The sequence below is a fragment of the Perognathus longimembris genome, chromosome 28 (assembly GCF_023159225.1).
Source record: "Perognathus longimembris pacificus isolate PPM17 chromosome 28, ASM2315922v1, whole genome shotgun sequence".
Taxonomy (NCBI): domain Eukaryota; kingdom Metazoa; phylum Chordata; class Mammalia; order Rodentia; family Heteromyidae; genus Perognathus; species Perognathus longimembris.
The window spans coordinates 102,930,728-102,948,781 of record NC_063188.1 but is presented as its reverse complement, the minus strand read 5'-3'; the positions used below and the strand labels follow the sequence as shown (position 1 = coordinate 102,948,781).

General features: G+C 40.7%; 1 protein-coding gene across 1 annotated transcript in view; it reads left to right on the top strand.

The window, feature by feature from the left end:
- The window catches only part of LOC125343232 (F-actin-capping protein subunit alpha-1-like), a 44,535-nt gene extending 27,448 nt beyond the window's left edge, over positions 1 to 17,087 (top strand). Inside the window, exons 3-5 of the mRNA XM_048335495.1 lie at positions 10,246 to 10,377; positions 10,492 to 10,542; positions 16,030 to 17,087. Coding sequence (XP_048191452.1) covers positions 10,246 to 10,377; positions 10,492 to 10,542; positions 16,030 to 16,893 — 1,047 coding nt within the window. The 3' untranslated portion in view covers positions 16,894 to 17,087. The remainder of the gene's footprint in view (positions 1 to 10,245; positions 10,378 to 10,491; positions 10,543 to 16,029) is intronic.
- The last annotated feature ends 967 nt before the right edge of the window (positions 17,088 to 18,054 follow it).

Below are 18,054 nucleotides of genomic sequence, written 5' to 3'. Positions count from 1 at the left end.
ATTGTCTAAGCCCTGATCTCCAGCTGCAAAGGAAGTTGGGGAAGTGAGCACCTTTCATTGTGGGGAACTAGCAAATTCAAAGGCAAAACACTCTCCTAGTACAAAAAGAATGTTGAAGCCAGGTATCAGTAGCTCATGCCTATAATGCTAGCCAGTCAAGGAGTCAGAGATTAGAAGGATCACAATTCCAAGCCAACCCCCAAAATTAAAAAGTTCACCAAGTGGTTAAGATTACAGGCATGAGCCACTGGTGCCTAGCTCAAATCTATAGTTCAATGCAATACTGTAAAACGTTTAAATCAATATTAAAAACCCATGAAGTAGATCAGATAAAAATTAAATAATAATAGGATTTAGTTGGGCACTGGTAGCTCATGCCTACAATCCTAGCTACTCAGGAGGCTGAGACCTAAGGATCACAATTTGAAGCTAGCCCAGGCGGGAAAGTCCATGAGACTCTCATCCAATTAAACACCAAAAAAGCTGGAAGTGGAGCAAGGGCTCAAGTGGTAGAGTGCTAGCCTTGAGCAAAAAACCTCAGGGACGGCATGCAGCCCTAAATTCAAGCCCTAGGACTGGCACAATAATAGTTTCCAGGAGGGATAGGATTAGGGTTAAAGCAAGTAAGATCTCTCCTTCCCCTTCCATTTCTCTCAAATGTCTCCTGGTGTCCAAAAAAATAACATCCAGTAAGCATGCAATATAGGGTCCTGGGTATCTGAGTGAGCAAAACGTCCTATCTAGTTCTTTATTTAGTGTCAAATTCAGTTTTAAGTGAAAAGCAATGATTTGGGTTGACACAATTACAATCAAATTTCCATTTGAAAAATTTTTAACTTGACAAATTGATAGTAGCATTTACATGGAAAAGTAAGCAAGCAATAAGATTAGTGAACAAGCATATGCAAGAAAATAAGTGATTTTGAGAAGGAGAGGACAACTACTTAAAGATAATAATCTAAATCAAAATCCAAAAATATTTTAAAAGAAGCAGGCAAAACCATCAAGAAGCAAAGCTTTGATTGGTTTCTGATTTATGTCTGGTCCCATTCAGCCAATAATCATGCTCTCCTGCTTGGGAAAAATCAGACCTTTGGGAGTCTCCCCCCCCCAAATAGATATGAGCATGAATAAAAAGATAGCTTTAAACAGAGCAAGTTTTCAAAGGGCCTTGAGTGAGGAAAGAAAGGGGGGAGCGGGGAAATGTCCTTAATGTGCCACCTGTGGCCTGAGGAATGTTGTGAATTAACGAAGAAGTTCCAGCAGGCTCTGCTCCCCAGACCTGAAACCCTCTCTACCTCAAGACAGCCCTATGGGTCACACTACCACTTTGAGGAAAAGAGGGAAAAGGAGGGGGAATACGAGGAGAAGGGAGTGGAAACAGGAAGTTGGGGAAGGGGAGATCTCTAAATTAAGGAGACAGGTTTTCCCAGAGTACATACTCAATCCAAGGTCCAATCACCTCACTCAATGAAGCAATACACAGAAGAACTTGGCCAAAAATAATACTTGTTTTTACAAAGATATCCTTCATTTCCATCTTTTTTAGGCTAAAGGTTTAAATTGACTTGTCATTTTTTCATATAATATTCATTCCTTCATATGATTTATATATATGATAGGCCCTATTCCAAAGCATAAAACCAAGGAAAGCCAAAGCATAAAACCAACTTTTTTTTCATAAAGAATTTTATATCAGATGGGAAAGAATTCTTAAAACCCGAAAGCTATTTCTTTGCCTATCATGAGTCTACTTTTACTTTTCTTGAGGAATGAATTTTCCTTCCTGTGAGTCTATCCAGACAGTCAGAAACACCATAAAAGAGCTTGCTGCGCTCATGATCAGATGTGTGTGGATTATAGAATGTGCCATGATGGAATACACTCTGAACTAGAACTCATTTCAGTCCCCAACTTTATTATCAGTTTTTTCTCATATAATTTTCTCTATGTTTCTGCATTGTTTGGGGAACAATTGGGAAGGTAGTACATAGTTCAATTCACACCTGCCACTTCCCACATAAAATATGGAAATAGAGGAATGCTGTTTGCATTTTTCGAGGAAGAAACTTCCAATTTTCTTAAGTACTATCTGAAAAAAATACATGCATAAATTTAACCTGTTGTCCCCCAACCCTTCACATGCCACAGGATTTTTTTTTATTAATGTGAAGGATTAAACATCTGGATGGTTGGCCTCCATTTAACATCTGCCATTGGATAGATTGTTTTATTATCTACATATGGCTGAATGGTTCTCTTCATCTCTTTCTTCAACCTCTATGGAAAGCAACCAAAATGTAAACTGTCTTCTGGGTTTGGAAAATTGCTTCTGGTTTCTGTTTTTAAAAAAGAATGTGCATGCTGCCAGGTGCCAGTGGCTCAGGCCTGTAATCCTAGCTACTCAGGAGGCTGAGATCTGAGGACTGCAGTCCAAAGCCAGCCTGGGCAGGAAAGTCCATGAGACTCTTATTTCCAATGAGCCACCAGAAAACCGGAAGTGTTACTGTGGCTCAGGTGGTAGAGCGCTAACCTTGAGCTGAAATGCTCAGGATCAGTGCCCAGACCCAGAGTTCAAGCCCCACAACCAACAGAAAAAAAAAAAAAAAAGAATGTACTGGACAGTGTAATCAGAATCAGATTATGGAGAATGATGATGTGCTATTCCTACCTTGACTCAGATGTCTTGCTGAGACAATGAGACCCCCAGGAAATTTAGCAAAATCGAGCAGCATTGACAAATTTTATCATTCTGCTGCCATGCTTTTTGAAATTATAATTATTTACACTACATCATCTTAATGAAAATAGATGTGTTTGTCCTTTGATATGCACAAACACCAATGCCTGCCCCTATATTTCAAGTCTCTAAACTTCTGGAGTAATTCTACTTTTGAATATTAAATATTCTGTGCCCCTGAATTAGTCAGCTTAAGCTAGAGTATACTCCAATGACGAATTAATATCTTCACTCATGCAAAATACAAACATGAATGTTTTTAGTTTAAAAGCGCTCCTGGGTGGCTTTTCTTTACATAGTGACTCCAAGATCCAGACTCTACACATCTTTTCCCTACTCCAGTGGCTCTTCTGAATCTGGCTTTCTAATAAATAAAGTCAAAGAATGTGGAGGGTCACATGGGATGATTTATGGGGCCAAGCCTATATTTGATTAGCCAAAACTGATCACGTTTATGTGGTGCTGAGGAATCAAACCCAGGGCTTCATGTATACGAGAGAAGTGCTCTTGACACTAGGCCACATTTCCAGCGCCCACAGAATGACTTCTGGTTTTTGAGTGGTTAATTGAAGATAAGAGTCTCACGGGGACTTTTCTGCCTGGGCTGGCTTCAATCTGCGATCCTCAGCTCTCAGCCTCCTGAGTGGTTAGGATTACAGACATGAGCCACGGGCGCCTGACTGTGCTGAGGTTTTTACCAGAGCCTAACTGACCCGGGAGAAAGGGAAGTAGCCAACTGCAGCTTTTCCTGGCTCGCCTATTAGGGAGTTAAGAAGCGTTGGAGGTCACAGCCAAGTGCATAGGCTCACTAGAAGCTTGAGATGTAATTATAGGACAGTGGGATACTTTTCCTCTCCCCGTGCCTTGCCACCCCATCAGTAAGGTCCTAAACAAATTATGTTTGTACCTTAAAAGGGGTGACATTGATCAAGAGATATTGTGCTCATAAACTGCTTTGTTAAATGGCAACTCCTTTGTACAACTACTTAAAAAGAAGTCTTTAAGGAAACTGAAAAACAATAGGGGAAACAAAGGAAAGCACATAAGAAATAAAACTGTGCACAACTTGGGGGGAGAGGGAAAGGGGGAGGGGGAGGGGGGAAATGAAGGAGGAGGTAACAAGTTGAATAAGAAATGTACTCACTACCTTACATATGAATCTGTAACCCCTCTGTACCACACTTTGACAATAAAGAAAAAAGTGTAATTAAGAAAAAGAAATAGGGCTGGGAATATGGCCTAGTGGTAGAGTGCTTACTTTGTATGCATGAAGCCCTGGGTTTGATTTCCCAGCACCACATATGTAGAAAATGTCCAGAAGTGGCACTGTGGCTCAAGGGGTAGAGTGCTAGCCTTGAGCAAAAAGAAGCCAGGGACAGTGCTCAGACCCTGAGTTTAAGGCCCAGGACTGGCAAAAAGAAAGAAAGAAAACTGTAGCCTCTAACACCTGTAGTCACAACGAACAGTAAACAGAACCTACTCTTAGCCAGATAAATATAAAACTTCACATTGAAGACCTGTTTACCTTAGCTTCCTTCTACTTACTATATGGCTTTCAACCTAAGTCTATATTTAGTGTTATTCATGTAAGTATTTTTAAATCAATCTCTTCAAAAAGATATAATCCTAGCCAGGCACTAGTGGCTCACACCTTTAATCCTAGCTACTCAGGAGGCTAAGATCTGAGGATTGTGGTTCCAAGCCAGCCGGGGTAGGAAAGTCCATGAGACTCATATCTCCAATTAATCACCAGAAAACTGGAAGTGGAACTGTGACTCAAACTAGCAGAGCTCTAGCCTAGAGCAAAAGAGCTCAGAGGTAGAACCCAGGCCCTGAGTTCAAGCTCCAATATTGGCAGGCATATCACACACACACACACACACACACACACACACACACACACACACGGGGGGGGGGGGAGGGGGAGAGGCAGAGGCAGGAGGATCATGAGTTAAAAGTCCAGCAAGATCTGATCTCCAAAACATAACATTAAAAATGATATAATCTTATCTATATATCTTTTAGATATAGTTAGAGAAAATAATTAAAGAATATAATAAACACTTCACAAAGGAAATATGGTTAATGAGTATATGAAAGAAGGTTCTACTTTCAACTAATGCAGATGAAAACAAGATATTATTATGAGAGAAAGGGAGAGGAAAGCAAATATAGCCAAAATACTCTATATAACCGTTCAAATAGATCAAGGAAACTTGCTGAGGCAGGTTTGGGAAGGGGGAGGTGGAGAAAAGCGGAAGAAAAATGATGAAGGAGGGCAGAACTCTAACCAAAAATGCATTATATGTATAAATGGATGTGTTAAAATGAAGACCCCTTGAACAATTAATTGATGCTAATAAAATAAAATTTGCTGTTTTGCCAAATATAGTAACATGAACAGTATCATTGCCTTTTTCAATCAACATAAATAATTTGGTAAGATTTTCTGAAGGAGCCAGGCACTGATGGCTCATGCTTGTAATGCTAGCTACTCAGCAGGCTAAGATTTTGCAGTTCAAAGCCAGCTCAGGCAGAAAATTTTGTGAGAGTCATATCTCCAATTAACCAGCAAAAACTAGCCAGAAATGGAGTTGTAGCTCAAGGGGTAGAGCATTAGACTTGAGTAAAAAAGTTAAAGGCCCTAAATTCAAGCCCCAGTACCAGCATAAAAAAATTCTGAAGGGTAATTGAGTAATATAGATCAATAGCCTTAGAAAAATAATAAACGTGACTCTGTAATTTAATTCTAGAAATTTTACTAAGGAACTCATCAGAAAAGTATGGTATGGTTAATGTACAGAGAATATCCTCTCCGTTCTGTCTATAATAGAGAAGTGACTAGGATCAAGTTTATTTAATAAACCATAAGAGTCCATGGAAGACAATATTTTCAATGAATATTTAACCACACGAGAAAATGCTCAGAACATTGCAGGCAAATCAGGATATAAAGCTGAATGTTTCAGTTCCTAATTTTATGGTGAATGCAAGGAGGAAAGCAATGAAGAAATGTTAATAGCAGTCTCTGTAGTGAAGTTATGGGTGATTTCTAGTGTTTTTTATTCTTTTCAGCATTTCCTTCATGTTTTCTATAATAAAAAGTTTTCACTTTTGTAATCAGGGAAAAAATAAATGAGAGGTTACAGTTTTTTCAGCTTTACTAGAATGTTAATAGGAAATTCTGCCTTGATTGTGAGTGAAGATGTTTTTATCAGACTTAGTATGCATTAAGGATTAACCTTAAGTCACCTATCCAGATGGACCTAGGCAGTTTCTTAGTTCATTTTTTTTAATCATATCAGTCTTGTCTATGGCACAACTTGAAAGTTTGGAATTTTTAAGAACTCAGGGGCACCTTCTTAGAAAACATATTCCATAGGTAGCTGTATAGTCAATGAAGTAGGACAAGTAACCGAGAGTAAAAAGAGATTCCTTGAAAGCTGTCCATTTTATTTCCACTTGTTCCAGATAAAAAGGGAGAAAGGATGTGATTGCTCTGATTGTATAAGGCAGTATAACAAATCACTCCAAATCCTAATGGCTAAAAAAAAAAACAATAACGGAGTGTTATTTCACGTGAGGATTTTGTCGTTTAGCTGAGTGCTCCGGGCTCTGATGAGCTTGTGCTTAAGAAGTCACCCAGGGCTTTCATCACCTGAGGTTTGCCTGGCAGTGTACCAGATTCATTCCCCAAATGGATCATGCATGTACAGGCTGATGTCTATAGGCTTCAGTTCCTCCGATACACAGAGGCACCTTTATAGCATGGTGGCTGGCTTCCCCCAGAGAAAGAAAACCAAGGCAGAAGCTTCCAGCTTTTTATAACCTAGTCTTGGAAGACACACACTGCCACTTCTGGTGACATAAGCTAGCTCTATTCAGTGTGGAAGGGTGACACCATACCAACCTCCAGGATTAGTTCAGGGTTTGGCATAGGACCAGATTCGGACCAATGAGGCATAAGAGGACACTTTCAAAGAGCTTCTTAAAATAGGGCCTTCAGATTCCATCAGTTTTCAACAAAGGTGCCAAGAACTCACATGGGGAAAGAAAAGTCTCCCATAAATTGTAGTAGGAAAAGTGGATAATCATGTGCAGAAAAAAGAAAATGACCCTTTATCTGACCCTGAATACAAGAATCGACTCAAAATAGATTGAAGACTTACCCATAAGACCCGAAACTGTAAAACTACTAGAAAGAAAAAAAAAAACATAGTGGAAAAGCCTCATGGCATTGCTTCCAAAACCCGAGGAAGCACAAGTGAATAGGATTGCATTAAATGAAAAACCTCTGAAAAAAAAAACTAAACTAAAAAATCTCTGTACAACAAAAAAATTAATATCCAGATGAGATAACTCATAGATTAGGAGTAAATATTTGCAAATCATGTGCTGAATTAAAAAAAAAAAAACTAACATTCAGCCCGGTACTGGTGGCTCACATCTGTGGTCCTAGCTACTCAGGAGCCTGAGATCTGAGGCTTATGGTTTGAAGCCAACCCATAAAAGAAAGTCCATGAGGGCTGGGGATATGGCCTAGTGGCAAGAGTGCTTGCCTCGTATACATGAGGCCCTGGGTTCAATTCCCCAGCACCACATATACAGAAAATGGCCAGAAGTGGCGCTGTGGCTCAAGTGGCAGAGTGCTAGCCTTGAGCAAAAAGAAGCCAGGGACAGTGCTCAGGACCTGAGTCCACGCCCCAGGACTGGCAAAATAAAGAAAGTCCATGAGACTCTTATCTCCAATTAACCCTCAAAAAGGGCCAGAAATGGCTCAAGGGGTAAAGCACTGGTCTTAAGCAAAAAGCTTAGGGACAGTGCTCAGGCCCTGTGTTCAAACCCCTGGAACCAGTACACACAAACACACACACATGCACACACGCACACACATATACACACAGAATCTAATATCCAAAATATACAAAAACCTTACTCAATGACAAGAAAATAGATAATCCCATTTTAAAATGGGCAAAGCATCTGAATAGGCATTTCTCAAAAGACGGTATACAAATTACCAACAGATATATTAAAAATGCTCATCAAAACAGAGGAATGCACATTAAAACCACGATGAGCTATCACCTCACACCCATTAGATTAATGACTATCAAAAACTGAAAGGTAACACATATTGGTGAGACAAAAATGCAAGTGCCTGGGCTGGGAATATGGCCTAGTGGCAAGAGGGCTTGCCTCATATACATGAAGCCCTGGGTTCGATTCCCCAGCACCACATATATAGAAAAGGCCACAAGTGGCACTGTGGCTCAAGTGGCAGAGTGCTAGCCTTGAGCAAAAAGAAGCCAGGGACAGTGCTCAGGCCCTGAGTTCAAGCCCCAGGACTGGTGAAAAAAATGCAAGTGCCTAACTGAAAAATAAAGCACAGAGGACTAAGAGTGTGACTCAATGGTAGAGAAGCTGCTTAGCAAGTGCAGGGCTCTGAGTTCAAAAGCCAATTCCAAAAGAAAGTTTACGCTTTAACATTAAGCATAATCATATGTACCAAACCAAAACTTGGGTCAGCTACCCTAATACATAGGAAAGAGTTTTACTAAGCAGTAGTGGTTGAACTGACAACATTTACTTAGGCAGTCTCCTCAACTATACCATGAGCTAGGCATTCTTGTTGCAGAATAAAAAGCTGAAGCTAGAATTGGTCAAGATAACTTGCTCAAGACCACAGTTAGAAACAGAGGCATGCAAAGATCAGGAAACTTCTGTGGCTCTCAAACAAGTGGCAGCATTAGAATTATGACGCAGAGTCACTGGCTAGGCTAGTGACCATCAGCAGCAACCATTTTGAATATTTTCCAATTTCTTTTCAGACTTGCTGCCAACCGTACCCTAGTGGGGCTGTTCCTTCCTACAGGGTGGCTCTCTCTAAGGCCTTCTTGATGCTAAAGCAGATTTGGACACATGTTTAAAATCATAGGTGGTTTTGTTTCTGCCTGTTCCAGCCCTCAGTCCTGGGAGCTTGAGTTGCCATAAACTCTAGTTCAAAGAAAGCCCAGGAAGGAAAATTGGCAAGACACTCATCTCCAATTAAATACCAAAAAAGCCAGAAGTAGGGCTGTGCCTCAAGTAGCAAAATGCTAGCCTTGAGCACAAAAGCTCAGGGACAGCACCCAGGCCTTGAGTTCAAGCACCAGGACTGGTACCAAAAAAATAATGCAGCTATACTTGCAAAACTGTTTGGTGAAAGTGAACTGAATACCTCAGGGAGGGAAAGGGAAAGGGGGAGGAGGGAGGGGGGTATGAGGGGACAGGGTAACAAACAGTACAAGAAATGTATCCAATGCCTAACGTATGAAACTGTAACCTCTCTGTATATCAGTTTGATAATAAAAATTTGAAAAAAAATAATAATGCAGCTGGGGCTGGGACCATGGCCTAGTGGCAAGAGTGCTTGACTCGTATACATGCAGCCCTGGGTTCGATTCCCCAGCACCACATATATAGAAAATGGCCAGAAGTGGCGCTGTGGCTCAAGTGGCAGAGTGCTAGCCTTGAGCAAAGAGAAGCTAGGGACAGTGCTTAGGCCCTGAGTTCAAGGCCCAGGACTGGCAATAAATAAATAAATAATTCAGCTGATTGTGAGGGCATCAGACAACCATTTCTCTCTTTGCCTTAAGCTTTCTGATCATTCCAGGCCTCTGGCCATCACCCACACCCTCCTTCTTAAATACTATCATCAGGGCCAGGGTCATTAGGGAGAAAACCAATGGAGAGGAAATGATTAGAAAACTTACATCTGCTAGTCGGGCAGCTGTTCTCTCTCCTCATTAGGGCAATCAATCATTTTTTCAACATCATTTTGGTAACTAGGAAAAAGGTTTCATGTATTCTGAAAGTAAAGAGCAGAAATAAGGGAATTCAATCCCACAGGTCTTTAGCTGATAAGGTTTTTTTGAATACTCTGTCCTCACCAATGGCCTAATTAAGCTTTCAGAGAATGATAAACTCATACTTCCTCCACCTCAGATTCATTTGTAATTCTGCTGAGTTAAACACACACACACACACACACACACACACACACACACACACACACACACACACAGACACTACTATGCCCCTGCTCACCAGCTCTCCCAGCCTTTTTATTCTCATAGACTAAGTCTAGCTTTCTCTGGATTTCTTTGGCAATGCCAAAACCTTCCAGCTAGGCCTCAGATTGTCATGGAGGCAGTTTGTCATGTTTCCATGGAATTAGAGAACATAGGGAAATCATCTATATGATGACTATGAACCCCAAACGGGGAGTGGGAGGAGGAGATTGATTGATCAGACACAAATAGCAACTTGGCTCTATACCAACTCTTTAACCTTGGGAACGTTGCTCAGGCTCATCTGTCACATGGGGAATAGTGCATCCCTATCTCATAGGATTGTCTGGAGAGATAATTAATACTCTATGGAAAGCCCTTTAAAAGAGTGAGTTCATGGCACATAGTAAACAAATTCTAAGTGCATCTGTGGTTGCTGTTCCTCTTATCTAGTCCACCATCTTAGAGGTCCATGTTCCTACTGAACATCTACAAACCCCAAGGCAACCATCTGCCTTCTCCATGCCTGTGTTCTGGCTGGTGAGAGCTTTGGAGACACTTCATTTAAGCACAGAGATTGAAAATGTATGGTTCCAGTCTAAGCCCACACCTCACATACTCTATGTCATATATTCCTCCTGGCATCAGTTAGGGTCCAGGCACAAAGACAAAGTATAACAGTTTTTGTTTTTGTTTTAGGAAACCAAGTATAGGCGGTGCTTAAATGAGTATTTAATGATGACCAAAAAGGTAAGTGGGGAATGATCAGACACCACACAGATGGAAGTCATGGAAAGCAGTAGCTGCCTTGAGCTTTGGGGAAACAAGGCAAGAACCTAGCAGCCAGAGAAATGGACCATCTGGGGCTGCCACCAAGGTCTCTGAAGAGAGAACACTGCTCAGCTGAAGATCAGATCTCTGATGGGAACTAAAGAAGGTGGCTTGTAGGCGTGTTGGGCAAACTGAGACCTGATTGGATGCAAATTGCCACTGATGGGGTGATGCTCGCAGCAACACAAAAGCAAAAGGAAATAAGGCAGGTGTCAGGGGCTCATGCCTATAATCCTAGCTGCTCAGGAAGCTGAGATCATGGTTCAAAACCAGCCCAGGCAGGAAAGTCTATGAAACTCTTATCTCCAAGTAATCACCAAAAAAGCCAGAAGTGGAGCTGTGGCTCAAGTGGTAGAGTTCTAAGCCTTAAGCACAAATGCTCAGGGACAGTGCCTAGGTCCTGAGTTCAAGCCCTAGGACCTACACACACACACACACACACACACACAGAGAGAGAGAGAGAGAGAGAGAGAGAGAGAGAGAGAGAGAGAGAGAGAGAGAGAGAGAGAGCAGACTCCCCCCACTAGCTTGCCAGTCCTCCATTCTCAATACTCTCTCTCCCCCTCCACTCCAGGGGGCTAGTCACTCAGAGCTTATTGCATTTTCCCAAACACTTTAAAACTTGGCTCCTGCCTGGGAAGCTCTTCTTTGTGAAGTTCTTGTTGATCAGTCAAGCTAGGAGGATTAAATCTCTGTGTGTGTCCTCACTGTATATTCAACACATTTCTCTTAGTAGATGCCTCAGGAACCCTGCCCTTGGTTTTCCCCTCTAGATGGAAGACTGATTACTATGAACACCTGTGGCTCCACAGAGAGGTTTTGTATCTGTAGTCCAGGTGGGGCCAAACTGCAAATACTAAGGAATTAATGGCCCTTGAAGCCAGCCTTCAATGATGAAGAGAGATTTGAGGAATATGTACCCCAGCGTCATGGACCCTGATAAGAGAGTTCAGAGGCACAGTTTACAGTATTCCGGAGCTCCCCAAGTAAATTGAGTCCTGGCTGACCACACTGGTAACTCGTTTAAACTGTACCTTTGATGAGCTTTCTATTCTTTGCCACCATTCCCTGATCATTTCTCCCAGTGTTTTCTGGTATTGCCTCCCCAAACAAACTACATACTTGCAGTCAAATTCTTGTTGCAGGATCCATTTTGGGAATGCAAAGGAAGATATTTCCATAGGCAATTTCCCCAAGAACTCTGACCTATCTGAGAGCCAAGACCTTATATTGTGATATAATGATATAACTGCAAGTAGAAATAGATAAATCAACTATTATAGCTGGAAGCTTACACACTCTTGAGGTGGACAGATCCCACAAGCAGAAAGTCAGTTATAACATGGTTGAACCCAACAGCACCACCAACCAAGTGGATATAATTTCAAGGGAGGATTATAGAGTCATCAGGGCCAAACTATCCTTTTGCTCCAATCCATCCAGAGTGACAAATCAAGTGCACGTGGGCTAGGAGTGCCCTTTGATGCTAAAACCTGAAACTAGCAGCCTTGCACTCCCAGACCACTTAGGTTTGGGGTGCCATCTAGTGTTAAAATAGTGTAAGCACATCAACTGTAGACTCCTGTCTATGTTGCCATCTACTGTTGAAATATGGAAGTGACAACAAACTCAATATGGTTGCAGAGCCAGATAATAAAGACTGGAATAAATAGCTTTGCACGCTGTTGGAGGAAATATAAATTAGTGTAGCCAGTGTGACAAACAGTTTTGAGGTTCCTCAATTAGCTGAATATAGGACTACCATATGACCCAGCATTCCCACTGCTGGGTATATACCCAAAGCAAACGAAATTGGTATGTCAAAAAGACGAATGTACTCCCATGTTCGTTGTAGTACTACTCACGATAATAGAAATAGGAACAATCTAACTGCACAGCAGTTGACAGATGGATAAAAGAAATGTAATACACATGTACCAGTATACTGTTGAGCCATGAAATTTATGTTTGGAAACAAGCTTGGGTGCAGGTGGCTTATGCTTGCAATCCTGGCTACTTGAGAGGCTGACATTAGGAGGATTGTGGTTCAAGTGTGGCCTGCACAAAATGTTCGCAAGATTCCCATCTCAACCAACAAAAACTTGGGCATTGTGACCTCCAGCTGCAAGCATAAATAAGAGAATCACAATTTACAGGATATGGTTCAGGCTACTGGTGAAAGCAAGACTCTGATTCCAAAAAAGAACAAGAACAAAGAGGGCTGAGGCATGGCTCAAATGGTAGAGCACATGCTTAGCAAGTACAACACCCTGAGTTCAAACCCCAGTACCATTAAAAGAAGATGAAATCCCAATTTGTAACAACATAATCAGAACTAGGGATCATTGTGCTAAGCTAAATAAGCAGGTACAGGACAGACAAGTACTGCGTGATTGCATTTGTATATGAAAGCTTGAAAGTTTTACAGTCATTGAGATTGAAGTTAGGAGTGGACTGTGGGGGCTGACCAGTGGGTACTAAGTTATGATTAAATAGGAGCAAGATCTTCTGGTATGTTATTGCACAATAAGGTGACTATAGATAAAAGTAATATAGTATGTATTTCATAAGTGCTAGAATCTAAAGGAATCTTGAGTGTTATACCACAAAGAAATGATGCTTGAATGGATACATATATCTAACCTTATTGAAACATTATGTAATATTTATATACATCAAAACTTCACGTTATCCCATTGCTATGTATGTAAACTGAAAAGATAGACTGTTTTTATTCATTGCTGTATTTCCAAAATCTAGAACAACAAATACTCTTACATACTCATCTATCCAACCACCCTAAATAGGACTTTGTGTCAGATATAGCACTTGGTTACTATTCATTGAAAAAAGAAATAAATGAGCTATTGAGCAATGAAAAGATATGGACGAAATTTAAATATTAAGTGAAAGAGGTCAACCTGAAAAGCCTACGTAATTCATGGTCCCAACTATATAACATTTTGGAAAAGGAGAAACTATGGAAACAGTTAAAAAAAAAAAGAGTGGCAAGCTTGATTTCTGGGGCTCATATCTATAATTCTAGCTGTTCTGGAGGATGAATTCTGGAGGATGGTGGTTTGAGGCCAGCTTGGAATGAATCATCTATGAGATTCCATCTTCATACTAACCAGCAAAAAGCAGAACTGGAGGCGTGTCTCAAGTGGTAGAGTGCCAGCTGTGAGCAAGCAAGCCAAGCTTGAACTCAAGGCTGTGAGTTCAAACTCCAGTACCACACCCCTCAAAATCAGTGACTGCTAGGGACTGTGGGACCAGAAGTATAGACAGAGCACAATGGCTTTTTTTTAAAGCAGTGAAACTATTCTGCACCATCCTAATGTGGTAATGATATTCTGTGGATTGGGACATACTTTGAGTTCACATTAGCCTTGAGAGAGAATGATGTGTCCATGTAGGCTCAGCAATTGTGACCTATGTACCACTTTGCAGTGATTGGTTCAAGCTTCTGTTAAATGTAAAATGAGAAGAAAAAGAAAGCAAGGTAGAAGAGTGTTAAAGGTAATTACAGCAGAAGTACCACTCGAATGCTGACAATCTCATGCTGAAATGTGCACACTTACATACCATACCACTAGGCCTCTCAATTACTCATTACCAGTGTTATTATGATTTTGTAAGTGAACACATTGAAGCTCAGAGAAATCCACTTGCCAAGGTCCCAGACTCAAGAAAAGACAACAAGTGTCAAGTGTTCAGAGCCTCCGAATCCCAGTTTCATTACTCTACATCCTCCCAGGTCCTCTCCTCACAGCATCTGCAACAACCCAAATGTGTTCTCTTATAAAGGAGACTGATTTTACTCCTATGTAGCAATTCAATACTCAAATCCTTCTGGAAGCAAAACTAACTCTCCTTTCCTTTTCTTCTTCACTGGAGGTTGAACTCTGAGCCTCACACTTGTGAAGTAGCAACTCTACCACTGAGCCACACTTTCAATTCTATTTCTTCATGCAATGTGTGTTCTGAGGTTTCACTCATTGACCTAGACATGCACATGGACTGCGATCCTCTTATTTTATACTTCCCAGTGTAGCCAAGATGATAGCCATGTGCATCACTCTCAGCTATTGGTTGAGGAGTCTCATAGACTTTCTGGCCAGGCTGACCTCCAACTGTGATTCTCCCATTGGCGGCCTGCTGAGTAGCTAAGATTACAGAGCCACCATGCCTCTTTACTTTTAGCCTGGCTTAGTAGCCAGAATAAAAAATATATTCATGAATACAAGTTTCCAGCAAATAAATGATAACCACAATCAGGATTCTCCACTTTTTAATCAAAATAATTTTATTTTTTTTTAATTTAAAAAAATTTTTTTACAGTTTCATACATCAGGTCTTGGGTACATTTCTTGTACTGTTTGTTACCTCCTCCCTCATTCCCCCTTCTCCCTCCCCCTTTCCCTTTCCCCCCATGAGTTGTTCAGTTGGTTTACACCAAATGGTTTTGCAAGTATTGCTTTTGGAGTCATTTGTCTTTTTATCCTTTGTCTTTCGATTTTGATATGCCCTTTCACTTCCCTAGTTCTAATACCAGTATATACAGTATCCAGGGTACTCAGATGAGATACAGTGATAGCGCAGGGACAACCACAGGAAGGGGATACAAGAGGATCATCAACAAAAAAAGCTACCATTTCACATGGCATGTTGAAAGTAATTACAATAGTGATATAACAGTCATTTCCATAACATGGAGTTCATTTCACTTAGCATCATCTTATGTGTTTATAAGGGCATAGCTTTTAGGCTCTTGTGATCCTCTGCTGTGACTAGCCTAAACCTGTGCTAATTATTCCCTATGAGAGAAACCATAGAGGACTCTCCATTTTTAACATGCTTGCTGTGGCACCCATTTGCATGGATTCCTGGGACAAATAAGATGAACACAGTACATGCCAGAGTAAAACAAGTAGAAATGTAGACAGCAAATGGCTAGGAGGAGAAAAAAATAGGAGAAGAAAGGATACAGTGAGAAGCATTAGTCAAGAGTAGGTATGTGTTTTTAATTCTTCACAAACATGTTCAGCCAAGAGATCTACTTTGGCATAATTCCCTTCCCCATGTTTTTCCTGATAAGAGGTTGCCTAGACACCCAGTTATTGGGGATAGTCTTTCTGTAAAAAGGTTTTCTTGACTGTGCTTTCATTTTACACCAATTCATATTTCCTAGGGCATCTCTTTCTTCACTTTGTTTTACAGTCTGACTTCTATTTACTCCCACAAAACACAAAGCTGTCTATTATGGGGCTGGGAATATGGCCTAGTGGTAGAGTGCTTGCCTCACATACATGAAGCCCTGGGTTAGATTCCTTAGCACCACATATACAGAGAAAGCCAGAAGTGGAGCTATGGCTCAAGTGGTAGAGTGCTAGCCTTGAGCAAAAGGAGCCAGGCAACTTCGAGGATCGGGTGTTGGATGAGGAGAAGGTACACATAGCTGCTAAATTCATCACCCATGCACCCCCAGAAGAGTTTAATGAAGTATTCAATGATGTTCCCCTACTACTCAATAATGACAATCTCCTCAGGGAAGGGGCAGCACATGCATTTGCCCAGTATAACATGGATCAATTCACACCTGTGAAGATAGAAGGATATGAAGATCAGGTCCTAATAACAGAGCACGGTGACCTGGGTAATAGCAGATTTTTAGATCCAAGGAACAAAATTTCCTTTAAGTTTGATCACTTAGGGAAAGAAGCAAGTGACCCCCAGCCAGAGGAAGTTGATGGAGGTTTGAAGTCTTGGAGAGAATCCTGTGACAGTGCTTTAAGAGCCTACGTGAAAGATCATTATTCCAACGGCTTCTGTACTGTTTATGCTAAAACTATAGATGGGCAACAGACTATAATCGCATGTATTGAAAGCCACCAGTTTCAGCCTAAAAACTTCTGGAATGGTCGTTGGAGATCAGAGTGGAAGTTCACAATCACACCACCTACAGCCCAGGTAGTTGGAGTGCTAAAGATTCAGGTTCACTATTATGAAGATGGCAATGTTCAGTTGGTTAGTCATAAAGATGTACAAGATTCAGTAACTGTTTCTAACGAAGTCCAAACTGCCAAGGACTTTATTAAAATCGTAGAGAGTGCAGAAAATGAGTATCAGACAGCAATTAGTGAAAACTATCAAACAATGTCAGATACCACATTCAAGGCCTTGCGCCAGCAGCTTCCAGTTACCCGCACCAAAATCGACTGGAACAAGATACTCAGCTACAAGATTGGTAAAGCAATGCAGAATGCTTAAAAGCTGACTATAGGATTCTTCAGTGTATGAAAGGAAAAGGATTCAACGTGGTCATATGATAAATAAGTGATTTATAAACAAGAGTGATATTTTTCTAGGGCTTTCAAAGTTAACTGATTTTCTAGCCTCATAGAATACTGTTGAACCTATAGCATTGTCTTGATTTTGTGTGTGTGTGTGTGTGTGTGTTCTCTACCTTGTAGTTCTCTGTTATCACCATATCTATTAGTATAAATCTCGCCCCACCCCCCGCTGCTACATTTAATGGAGAGATCTATTCTGGAGTCACTTTACCATTTAGAAAAATTTCCTAGCCATGAATTCCAGTTATTGATTTAAACAGAAAATATCGTCAGTAGGGGTTTTTATTATTGTTGTTGTTGTTTTTAACCCCTATTCTTCAAAGCACTTCTGGTACCAGTGGTTTTTACTGATCCACCAACAGCTAAAGAGGCTATGCTACAAACTAGCTAAATGGAAGACACATTCATCCTTCTCCCTGACTGCTTTGATCATCCTCTATAGCATCTCACAAATGTAGTTTGCAGAAGTTTAGATTGGGGCTTTTCAGGTCTATTAGGGGGCGGGGGGAAGAGGAAATTTTTAGAAATTCCACAATACTCAACTTCTCTGAGGGATCTTGTTTTTAAATCCAAAGTCTTAAACCACATTCCCTGCACCTGAATGTTTGCTTTTTTCTTTTTTCCTTCTTGCATTGTCTTCTCATTAAGTACCATTGTAGTTCAAAACATCTACATTTTTAGGAAAGTTCTACCCATTTATATTTCTGTTTTCCTCTTCAAGAACTGCTGACATATTGTGGATGTGATAGAGTATGAAACTTGAAAAATGCAGATGTTGAAGGAATAGTAGGTATCTTGTGCTTTAAGATTTTGTGGCAGGATTGTAATATAAGCAAATGAAACAGACAGCTATGTAAACTACAGAAACTAAAAATGAACCAAAGTGAAAAGGATAACTTCCAGGCAGTATCTTTCTATTGTAACCTGTTATTTAAGGGAATACTAGTATTTTCTTCTAAATAGGTGTAAAACTTGTTCCAAATTACTCTTCTTTGATCCAACCTGCCAAGAACTCATGTAACTGTGATATAAGCAACCCTTCCCAGGTATATTGGCAGGTACATTTATGATCTCAGAA